General features: G+C 35.4%; 1 protein-coding gene across 7 annotated transcripts; it reads left to right on the plus strand.

The window, feature by feature from the left end:
• Positions 1 to 2,955: 2,955 nt before the first annotated feature.
• LOC132044793 (lysine-specific demethylase JMJ18) lies at positions 2,956 to 11,612 on the plus strand. 7 transcript variants are annotated; one of them, XM_059435316.1, is made up of 13 exons: positions 2,956 to 3,087; positions 4,096 to 4,138; positions 5,037 to 5,335; positions 5,407 to 5,478; positions 5,822 to 5,899; positions 6,040 to 6,528; positions 6,644 to 6,865; positions 7,490 to 7,651; positions 7,981 to 8,349; positions 8,670 to 9,996; positions 10,082 to 10,185; positions 10,662 to 10,859; positions 11,047 to 11,612. In XM_059435316.1, exons 3-13 carry the CDS (start codon positions 5,045 to 5,047, stop codon positions 11,335 to 11,337), a joined length of 3,603 nt encoding a protein of 1,200 aa, XP_059291299.1. In that variant the 5' UTR covers positions 2,956 to 3,087; positions 4,096 to 4,138; positions 5,037 to 5,044; the 3' UTR covers positions 11,338 to 11,612. The 7 variants fall into 7 exon arrangements, with proteins under 7 accessions (XP_059291299.1, XP_059291297.1, XP_059291298.1 ...); XM_059435314.1 differs by lacking the exon at positions 2,956 to 3,087 and adding an exon at positions 3,259 to 3,478; XM_059435315.1 differs by lacking the exon at positions 2,956 to 3,087 and adding an exon at positions 3,259 to 3,425.

The following is an 11,612-nucleotide window of genomic DNA, read 5'->3' on the forward strand; positions in this document are numbered from 1 at the left end:
TCCCATACACTTTGAGCATTAGTTGCCAATAAACACCACCACGAAGACTCTTAGAAATAGAATTGACACGCTCCCATTGATAATGCAACTCATCAGGAAAACTTTCTTTTGGTGCAGAACCATCTAGTAGACTTAATTTGTTCCTACTTCCTACCAAAAAGTGCTAATCTCATAGATCTATACCAATATGCATAGTTTTCACATCCAGTCAATTGAAATGAAATTATCGATATGCCACTTATATCTGTTGCATTCAAGAAAAGAGGGTGATTGTGATCGATACCAGTAATAGTTCCTTGATTTTGACTGTTCTGATTGGTAATGTCGTTCGTCGGAGTCTAATTGTTGTTCAAGTGTAACATCGGAGCAGCTTGTTCTTCATTGGTACCCATTTTTAATTCTTGCTTAGAACCAATTGAATGCTTTTACCCATAAATTAAAATCTTGATTTATTTATGGAATTGAACTTTAGATCGACACCAATCTAGTGTGCTCTGATACCATGTTGTTTATTGAATTTGAGTATGCATAGATCTTAATCAACTCATATGGAATAAGAAAACAGTAGATGAAGATTAGAAAGATGATGAACAGCAATGGAAGATAAACGTAGAGAGAGAAATATTGATTACTTGTCTATTTTCTCATATGCTAAATGATATAAAATCTAGTATATATATACATGTATTGATCATCAATACTTAACTTCATCATTAGGATAAACGGTCGATATTAGTCTAACTAACTAACTAAGCGTTTAGTTGGTTATTAACTAATAACTGGACTATCTCTAAAATGATAGTGATGCCCTTCTAGTTTATCTTTAATATTACAACTAAATTATAATGATAGCAATAAAGATAAGACAGAATTGAAATTGGAAAATCCGGCTCATGGACGTTATGGATGGCGCCTTTGTCTTCGTAAAGTAGATTTTCAGTCATTGCTACCGGTGCAAATAGCAAAGTGACGTTCTACTCCCAAGATACAATGAACCACTCAGGAATCTTCTAATGTGCACTCAAATAGAAGTTTCGGAGAACTCTTTTAATCTCTCGACTGCTTTAGTAGAAAGGAAGAGGCACGAATGTAGAATTTTATGTCGCGGGAATTTTTTCTAAGTCTGATTTTTTTTAATTTTTTTTATAAGTGCTGAAAATCTATAGCAAACCTACTATTTAAAAGGTGTTGAATAACCTAATACACATTTTCAATGAAAAGATGCAACCCATGAGAATAGAAGACACCTATTCACACTAGGAATTTTGAATCACCCTAAAAATAATTAACATTGTTTCAGAAAATTTGGCAGATGACTCTAACTTTTCAATATGCAATAAATGGTGGGCTTTTAAGATATTTGGCTGCTTCGTCAAAAGTAATTTTAGCTGCTAGCCAATATACAAAAAATACATATTAATTATGTTTAAAATTTGTACATTTTTGTATATTAATTATAATGTACAAAATATATATATTTACCGACTATTCTTTTGATACACTGTAAAAACCAATAAAAGTAACGTAAAAATGACACCAAACAGCCACTTTTTTAGCACCCATATTTAAAACAAAAGTAGCTTGTAAAACTACTCAAAGTCTAGGAATTTAGTTAGTTTTTGACACAGTTTAGACCACTCCTACTGCGCTACTGCTTCTTATTCTTTAGACCTCTTGGTCTTGAATTTCTGTGTTGAAAAAGCTAAAATCAAAAGGTTAGACCTTAGACCCGAAAGTTCTTTGCACGGTTTTGTCCTTCAAATGGGTTGGTCTTCAATTGTCTCCCAAACTTATGTCTAGGGACTAGGGGGCAAGTTTCAACCTCGTATTTTTAAAAGATTCAATTGAAAGTATACCAAATACCGAACTTTCAAACTTCGGTTCTTGACTGAGAATCGGTAAATCAAATTTCGGTTCAGACGGATTCGGTAATACCATTTTTTTGCAAAGAAAGCGCATTGGCAACCAAATAAGATCCGCTTAAATAAGGCTCGAAGTGAAAATTGGACATCAAATTGATTTAAGGCTTTGTCATCATAAACCAACAATAGCTTCAACATTATTTCTACTTTCTTTCCACAAGATGGACATCAAATTGATTTAAGGTCAAACAATTTGATCAATGATAAATATTTGACACATAGAAGGTATTGTAGAAGTTGAAATGAAATGACAATATATTATGCTTTATAAAGAATTCAAGCGTAACTTGAAAAGATTGTGAAACGAATGGACTTGAAATGTTTGCATTCGGACTTCAAAATGTTTGCCGACATCGGACCTCCGAAATGTTTTAGCCCTTTACTCCGTACACGTATTGGTATTAATTTAGATTCGTATTTACCGAATATTTTAACAAGTATAATTGTAAATACCGAAAATCGAAATCGAATTATTAAATTTTATATTTTAGTACCGAAGCCGACTACCGAATACCGAAATAGTTTAAGAATTTTTTCGTATTTTGGCGCCCATTTCAGGCATAAGTTCCATTTGAGGGGAAAAAAAAAAATTAAAGACAAGCACAAAATAGGGACAAAAGTGCAAATGACCGGATGAAGTTTGAAGCCTAAATTCAGACCGAACAGTCTGAAGTTTGACACTTTAGGCCCCTAATTAAAACTTCTGACAAAAAATTATAAGGCGACTAAGTTTAGAAATTTTAATTATTCTTTAATTAACGATCATAAAGTCAATTACTTGTGCACACCACCCAAAAGAAACTTGGTGCAATGAACTTTTTCTTTGATTCTCCACTATGTGAAGAATACTTAGAATAGTTCAACGGATTTTCATTTTCAAAGCAAGCTCAACTGCTCAAATACCAAGTTGAATTGGGCTTAAGCCCAGACCCAATTTTGACTTTGTAAAAATTGTCCTATAAAAGTTCTCATCATCATCTTTAAACAAACATTGCCCACTTCAAGGAGATATTTACAAATAAGGAATATATCCACATGGCACATAGTATGCAATATTATGCTTTTTATAAAACTTACAAACAAAGGTTCTAAAAAAGCATACGACTCTCTCTCTCTCTCTCTCTCTCAAAGCAGAAAATAAACAAACAAAAGCAGATAACTACCGGTAAGAAATAAATTCTTTATTTTTTTATTATAAACATTTTTAATGATATTAATTTATTTTCTAATAACTGATGTTGGTCAAAGGACAATTCGGGAAAAAAATAAATAAATTTTACACCTATAAAATACGCAAGGTAAGTTATTACTCAATTCAAATCTCAACCAAATCCTTCTGGCCTTTTTCTTTTTACCCTCTCTTCTATTGGTCTACAAAATAAAAATAATTGTACTAGGAATACCAAACTTTTTAATATAAATTAGACAAAACAAATTAAAAAAAACGTTTCATTAATGGAGTACTTAAGAATTGGGCACGTTATAACACGCGTCAATTTCAAGGTGGAAATTTGCCCATAGATTATAGAACACAAGAAACACATTATTATACAAAAGTAACAATTTTTATTTTTTTTTTTTCTATCTATAGTGCTAGGGTTCTTTCATTATTGTTACAACAGTTATTATTATTCACAATTTTTTTATTTACTTCTCTAAGGTAAATCAAAAAGTAATTCTTTCAATCGATGTACCTTTATCCGATCTTTATCTGAATTTGCCTTACCCAATTAAGCAAACAAAAGGAAACATTAAAAAGGTTTAATTATATATCTGTATTAGGTTGCAATTTAATTTTCAACCATCTATGACCAAATATTTGTTACACTTTTTTTTTATTTGTCTAAAAATTAGGGTTTGGTATTTTTGGTGACAAATTGAAAGCAAATTACTAGTGGGTTATCTAGTCAAAAAAAAAAAATTAGGGATTGTATTTTGTTAATTATTTTGGTTAATTACATGACCAGATAAGGTGAGCTAGGTTTTTTTTTTTTTTTTTTTTTTTTTTTTAGTTTATATATAGGATTAAGCTTAGATCTGTTGAATCTGATTATAAATATTAGGTTTTGATATGTTTTTACTGTTTAAAATTTGTGTATTTATTTATTTGAGCTGTTTTTGTGATTTGATTTGATTTATTTGGTATTGAATTGTTTTTTTTTAATGGATGTAGTGAATTGGAGTTGAAGTTTGTTAGATCAGTGGATCAATTATATGTAAGTTCATATTTATTTGTTGTTGAAGCTTTGAATTTGTATGGAAGGGTATTTTGGTAAATTGATTAGTTTTGTGCATGTTTGTTTTGAATAATTGGGGATTTTTTTGGTGAGTTGATTGATTATCGTGAAATTGATCGTAGTTTTGATTAGGGTTTTATTGTTTAATGTAAGTAAAGCTATTACTGAGTAATGAATTTGTGTTAAATTCCTTTAGAAAAATATGTTATAGAGTGAATTTACTGCTAATTCCATTATAAGGTATGTTGATCGGATCTGTGTCAGATCGTCCAAATATGCATAGTTTTTGGGGGATCTGACACACCGCTGACAATTTTTTTGAAGAGTCTGAGCAATATTTATTTATGAATGTGGGTCGATTCTAACCCTAATCCTATGAGTTTTTACTATTGATTTTTTTGACGATCGACTACTAGCTTGTACCCACATTGTTCAGGTCAGATGCACAACATTATATTTTTAAGGTCATGCCTTCATGTTGTTGAATTTTGCAGTTTTCGTAGATCTATACTGTTTTGGGAATCTATGTCTAGTAATGTGGATGGACTGTTTCAAGAGTTGTTCTGTGAATTTGTTTGTATATATTTGTACACAAGAAGCAATTGCTCTTGAAAGATTATCATATGTTTGGTTGTTGTCCTTGCGTTGATTTTTAGCTTCTTGTAGAAGAATTCCTATTATGAATATATTCTCAGAGAACAATCATAATTAACAGTTTGTGCATTCAGCCCGGACTCACTGATTTTTGCGACAAGTAGCTATATGTGCTTCTTGAGTCTCAATAAAAACCTTTGGTTCTCTTCCATATGTTATGAAGGATACTTGAGAGTGCAGTGTTCTTGCTTTGATTTCTCACATGTATATTGATTGCTTGCAGTGTGGAGGATGGGGACTGAACTTGTGAGACATTGCATCAAAGAAGAAGATATGGACATTTCATCAATTCCGCCTGGTTTTGAGTCACTTGCACCCTTCACCCTAAAAAAGGTGGAAAATCATCGACTTATGATAAATCAGTCATCCTCAGTGAGTGTGTCAAAATCGCATAAAAGTCAGGTAGTAACAGATATTGAAGGTAGTGACGATGGAAAACCGATTAAGTCACTTAGGCGTAAACCTGGGGTGAACTATGGGAAATATGAGAAAAGCTCAGAAGATGAATCCTGTTCCGATCAGGTTGAGTAGCTAGTCTATTACTTGCAAAAAATTTACCTCTGCACCTTTCTTATCCTCTTCCTTTTGTGCAGAATCCCTCCGTAAGGTCTTCACTTCCAAAAGGGGTCTTCCGTGGATGTGAAGGGTGCCTCACTTGCCAAAGGGTCAGTACATGAACTGAACTTTTTTTTTTTTTGTTTGTTTTTTTGTTGTGTTCTATTTTATCAGCCTATTATGGCTATGATGCAACACACTTATCTTCTAGGAAGGTACCTATAAATAATTGCACTTACAAATAACGATTTCTTCATGGCAGCCAGTTCGGATAATTTAAGAGTTCTGGTAATTAAGATTAGGGCAGCACTTAGCACTCTTATCACAAGAAATGTTTAGCTGTCAATGGAGTTGAATTCACAAATATAAAGCGAAAGGAGATGTAAGCCAACATAGAAAGTTGTAGGTCTTATCACATGTATATGCTGTTTTAAGGTTTCAAATTTGGAACAGGTAACTGCGAGATGGCGGCCAGAGGAAGCATGTAGGCCCGATCTTGGGGATGCTCCGGTGTTCTATCCAACTGAAGAGGTCCTATTTTAATTGTCTAATGAACTCCTTTCAGTATCCCTACCTGACCCATCCTCTTTTGTTGTTCATAATTACTTTGGGAGGATGTTTTATGAGCCTTGCCTGGTCATGTTTTCTCAATAACCTTTTTCAATCTCCAGGAATTTGAAGATACCTTGACATATATGGCTAGCATACGCACCAAAGCAGAGGCATATGGAATTTGTCGCATAGTCCCACCTGCTTCGTGGAAACCTCCATGCCCTCTGAAGGAAAAACTTAAATGGGAAAACACCAAATTTGCTACCCGTATACAGAGGATTGACAAGCTTCAGAAACGAGATTCGATGAGAAGGTTGTTGGAAGCTAATATTCATAAGAAGAAGAAAAGAAGAAGATGCTTAAAAACTGGAGTAGACCTGGGTAATGGTAGTGTTGATATTAGGAAACCTGGTGAAGCTGCTATCTGTGATGCTGAGTGGTTTGGATTTGAACCTGGTCCAGAGTTTAGTCTGGATGCATTTCAGAAATATGCTGATGATTTTAAGGCTCAGTACTTCAGGAAAAATGAAGGACAGTGTGAGCCCTCATTGGAGAACATTGAGGGTGAATATTGGCGGATGGTCGAGAAACCCACCGAACAGATTGAGGTGGCATTCTTTGCTGATTATCTTTTTTTCTTTTCTTCTTTTCTTCTTTTGCAAACCCGTCTAGGATGTATAACACTCTCTTCCTTTCTGTCATTCCTTTGTCATCATTTCGTAGGTGCTTTATGGGGCTGACTTGGAAACTGGAGTATTTGGAAGTGGGTTCCCTAAACACAGCCATCAAGTTGGCTCTTCTGATACGAAGTATATAAACTCAGGGTGGAACTTGAATAATTTTCCTAGGCTTCCAGGTTCTGTTCTTACATATGAGAGCAGCGATATATCTGGTGTTTTGGTGCCTTGGCTGTATATAGGAATGTGCTTTTCATCATTCTGTTGGGTAAGGAATATAGTTTCCCTCAATTGCTTCATGATGTACTATGATAAACTGAAATTTGTTGGGCGCAATTGCCTCAGCAAGTCTTTTATTGACTGTAGCTCTGTAGGTGCCTATTTCTCTTTGCAAATAGGGATGCTCTCATATGTTGAAATATAATTGGCACATACCTTTTTTCATATGCTTTGTTACATTTTTTTTTTTTTTGAGCCGTAAGTTTCTTTTGCTACAAATTTTTCTTCTTCTGCTAAAGAACTTATAATTTTTCTTTCAAAAATAACTTCATAAATGTTGTTCAAGTAAGCTCCTGATCTTGTTTATTCGAACTATTAATGGGTGGTATTAGTGATTGCTTGGTTGAGATAATTTCTTTCTCTTGCACTGTGGAGGAGCTTCTTGACAGTAGTCTTTTTGAGGTCATATATTTGGAAAATAAGAAGCAATAGTTGTTATTGGGTCAGCTCTTGATAATCCTATTCTTTTGAATTGGATAGCAGTGTAATTTAGTTTGCTTGAAATATATGATCTGGATGATCATTCTTTTCTTTAATAACCTGAAAACATAACAGCCCTTGTGCTTCTGTCTTATTTACTTACCAATTCTTTTTTCTATATTTTGCTCAACAGCATGTTGAAGATCACCATTTATACTCATTAAATTTCATGCATTTCGGGGCTCCAAAGATGTGGTATGGTGTGCCTGGAGCAGATGCATTGAAGTTGGAGGCTGCGATGAGGAAACACTTGCCTGATCTCTTTGCAGAGCAGCCTGACCTGCTTCACAAGCTGGTGAGCCCAATCTTCAGTTTATCAAAAAAGTAATTGAATGCTATTGACACGTCTCTTTGTTGGTAGTCCCTATTCAAGAATGACATTTTTCTAAAAAACCTGTTCTACTACTGTGTCTTTTTAGGGTTGTGAGATATAGGTAGTATATGTTCCATTTATATTGTTGCAATGCTGTAGCGTTCTCGTCAATTGAAATGTGAACAATAAACTGTCTTGCTGTAAATCTTACTCTTCTTATGGATAATCTGTCTGCTGTTTCATTTGCTAGATTATTCTTATAGGTGATTTGATTTTTTTTCTTTTTAAAACAATAACATATTTTTATGCAGGTCACACAACTATCTCCCTCCATATTGAAGTCTGAGGGAGTCCCAGTTTATCGGTGTGTCCAAAATCCTGGAGAGTTTGTTTTGACCTTCCCACGAGCATATCATGCTGGTTTCAATAGTGGCTTCAATTGTGCTGAAGCAGTAAATGTTGCTCCTGTTGACTGGTTACCCCACGGACAGAATGCAATTGAGCTTTACCGTGAGCAAGGGCGGAAAACTTCCATATCCCATGATAAACTATTACTTGGGGCAGCTCGAGATGCAGTCAAAGCGCATTGGGAACTTAATTTACTGAGGAAGAATACCTCAAATAATTTACGATGGAAAGATGTTTGTGGAAAAGATGGAATTTTGTCAAAAGCATTAAAGGTACGAATTTATTCGAATAATATAATTCTTAGGTGGATGTCACATAACAACACTAATATTCTATCGATGGATGGTCCTTAATCTCCATTTCCATTTTCCTCTGATTTTTCTTCTGTTGCATCGAGGTTATATTTTCCTTTTTTTTTTTTTTTTTTTGTTTTCCTTTCTGAAAAAGAGGGGTGTGAGGTGTTTGGGGTTAAACTGATACTTATAGAGTTGGTCACACTGATACCACATTTAAGTTGTACAATCGTATAAATTATGCTACTAAGCCTAGTACCTCTTAATTCAACTTCACTGCTGAGTCATGTTTTGTGCAGAACCGTGTTGAGATGGAGAGAGTCAGGAGGGAGTTTCTTTGCAATTCTTCACAATCACTAAAGATGGAGAGCACTTTTGATGCTACTAATGAGAGGGAATGTAGTGTATGTTTTTTCGATCTACACCTGTCCGCAGCCGGCTGTCACCATTGTTCGCCAGATAAATACGCATGCTTGAACCATGCAAAACAACTGTGTACTTGTTCCTGGGGTGCCAAATTTTTCCTCTTCCGTTATGACATCACCGAGTTAAACGTACTAGTTGACGCTTTAGAAGGGAAATTGAGTTCAATTTATCGATGGGCAAGACAAGATCTTGGATTGGCTTTGAGTTCTTATGTAAATAAAGAGAGGCAAGTTGCAGGGCTTGCTGGTAAATTATCCTGTAAACCTGAGGAACCAGTGCTAAAAGAGACAAGCACAGGACCCCCTATAGCTTCCGTGAAAAAGGAAAAAGATGATGGAAATGCAAGACTCCTGACAAAGGCCAGCAGCAGTGCTGTTTCATTGCATAAAGATAAACAAGCATCCTCTATGCCTGACAACACTTCTCATGGAATTGAGAGGGCAAAGAATGTCTTTCAGAGCAAAAGTGATGAATCCATAAAGTTGGTTCCTGCTTATAGAACTCCGGTTACTCAGCTGTCCATTGAGGGTGGGTCATGTAGTAAGAAATTATCAACAGATAAGCCTGAAGTGAAGGGCAGTTCAGGTCTTGGTGATGGTGATGTGATCCTACTGCTCAGTGATGATGAGGGAGACGAGATGAACAACTCAATTCCTTCGAAAGATACTGTGGAAAAGCACACAGTGAGCATGAGTAACAGTGATAAACCTGTCTCAACAACATCCATTGATAATGCAAGAGTCACTGCAGATGGAAATAATGGTTCACCTAGTTTGAAGAGCATAAAAGTTGACTATAATGCAAAAGACGAAATACATCGTAGACCTAATCAAGAAACTCACACCTTCATTGGAGGTTCGTCTGTAAATATGGATATTGATAAACATGCCCAGGGCTCGCAGGTTACAGAAGGCACTTCTGGCTGTAATATCAGGGATGCAGATACTTGTCCCCAGCCCCTGCAATCATTTGACTGTAAACCAAATAAAGAAGATAGCCGAAATAAGGAAATGGAGTGTGCACAACCTTTATCAAGTGATTCTCCCGTCTTTCAAAACAATTTGGACAGATATTTTCGCCAGAAAGGTCCTCGTATTGCAAAAGTTGTGAGGAGAATTAATTGCAACGTGGAACCTCTCGATTATGGAGTTATCCAGCCTGGCAAGTTATGGTGTGACAACCGGGCTATTTACCCCAAGGGTATAATACATGTGAAATACTTGTATTTTTTTTACTCAACTTTTGGAAGTAATGATTGACAACCCTGTTTTTTTGTTAAATGCAGGATTCAGGAGCAGGGTCAAATACATTGATGTTTTAGATCCAACAAATAAGTGCCACTATGTGTCTGAAGTTCTAGATGCAGGACGAGATGGCCCATTGTTTATGGTATTTGATATTCTTTTTGTATGGAACTGTTTGTTCGATTTTTTTTTTGTGTGCTTGCGTTCTGTGCCATCGGTATTCTTAGTTTTGGATATTGTGGTGACTTAATGCTGCCACTGTTTCTTCCTTGTTTCTTCTGCATTAAGTTTTCGATGTAGAGTTGAGCCGCGCTTCATTTCTACTAAACATTTATCATCAAGAGGTTTCTCCATGAAGCTTGATTATCTTAGAAAACTTTTCCAGCGGTCTTTATTAGCTAAATGGATGTGTCTTGTATCACATTCACAGCCTACATCATCGAGGGTTACTTCACAGTATTTCCCTTCTTGCCCTTTTTTGATTTTCCTTCATGTGACAGCTGAGTTGGCATTTCTATAGCTATGTATTATTTGGTTATTCATTCCATTTTGGTTTCATCCTGTTATATTATTTCCTGCCATTTTAGTATCCTCTTTTTAAGCAGATAATTGGATTTGCAGGTTTCGTTAGAGCATTGTCCAAATGAAGTGTTTGTTCACTTATCCGCTGTCAAATGCTGGGATATGGTCCGGGAGAGAGTGAACCAAGAAATATCAAAGAAACATAAGCTGGGAATACCAAGGCTTCCTCCTTTGCAGCCACCTGGAAGTCTTGATGGCATGGAAATGTTTGGTTTTTCTTCACCAGCAATTATACAGGTCCTTTCACATATGTTCTTGAAATTGATGTTAGATCTAGGAATTTTTAGCGCAGACGCGCTAATCTGGAGAAGGATTTCAATTGCCTATTATCTTATAGATAAAAAAGATGTGGAACAAAATGAAAGTTGAAGGGAAGTCTAAAAGATCTCGTCTTGACATTTATCTTTTAATTTCATCGATGCAGGGTATTCAAGCTATGGACCAAAGCCGGGTATGTTCCGAATACTGGAAATCTCGACCATTCATGCAGATAGCACCATCTTCCTTAGGTGTGGGCAGTTCGAAACTCAATATAAAATCCGAGATCTCAAATGATCCTACCGGAGCTGATACAGTTCTGAGTGGCCTAATTAAGAAGGCAAACTGTGAAGAACTTCATGCATTGATCAATCTTCTCAAAACCAATAAGTTGACCCCTAATCAAGGTTTAGTGACTCATCTTCTTAATGAGGAGATCAATAAGCGAGGTAGATGATTTGGATTTTCAGCCTCGTCGAGGCTTGGACTTCTCATAAGGAGTTAACCCTGTAAATGCTCAGTCACATTCTAGTTTTAGGTTAGATTTCATTAGGTTGACCCCCATTTCTTGAAATTTTGCACTGGCTGTTAGCAGAAAAAAAAAAAAAAAAAAAAAAAAAAAAAGGCCGGCACATAGTTACTTTTGGACTTTGGTTCTTGGCATTCTTTGAGAAGGTTAGAAATTCATTTTTCAATCTTTCTATAGAAAATTCCGAAATTTATACTTGGAAA

This window comes from Lycium ferocissimum, unplaced genomic scaffold (assembly GCF_029784015.1).
Source record: "Lycium ferocissimum isolate CSIRO_LF1 unplaced genomic scaffold, AGI_CSIRO_Lferr_CH_V1 ctg525, whole genome shotgun sequence".
Taxonomy (NCBI): domain Eukaryota; kingdom Viridiplantae; phylum Streptophyta; class Magnoliopsida; order Solanales; family Solanaceae; genus Lycium; species Lycium ferocissimum.

Excerpts from the sequence above, each read along its gene's own strand:
- LOC132044793 (XM_059435311.1), top strand. Across the intron at positions 5,336-5,406 it reads ATGAATCCTGTTCCGATCAG|AATCCCTCCGTAAGGTCTTC; the intron begins GTTGAGTAGCTA and ends CCTTTTGTGCAG. Across the intron at positions 8,350-8,669 it reads TTTTGTCAAAAGCATTAAAG|AACCGTGTTGAGATGGAGAG; the intron begins GTACGAATTTAT and ends TGTTTTGTGCAG.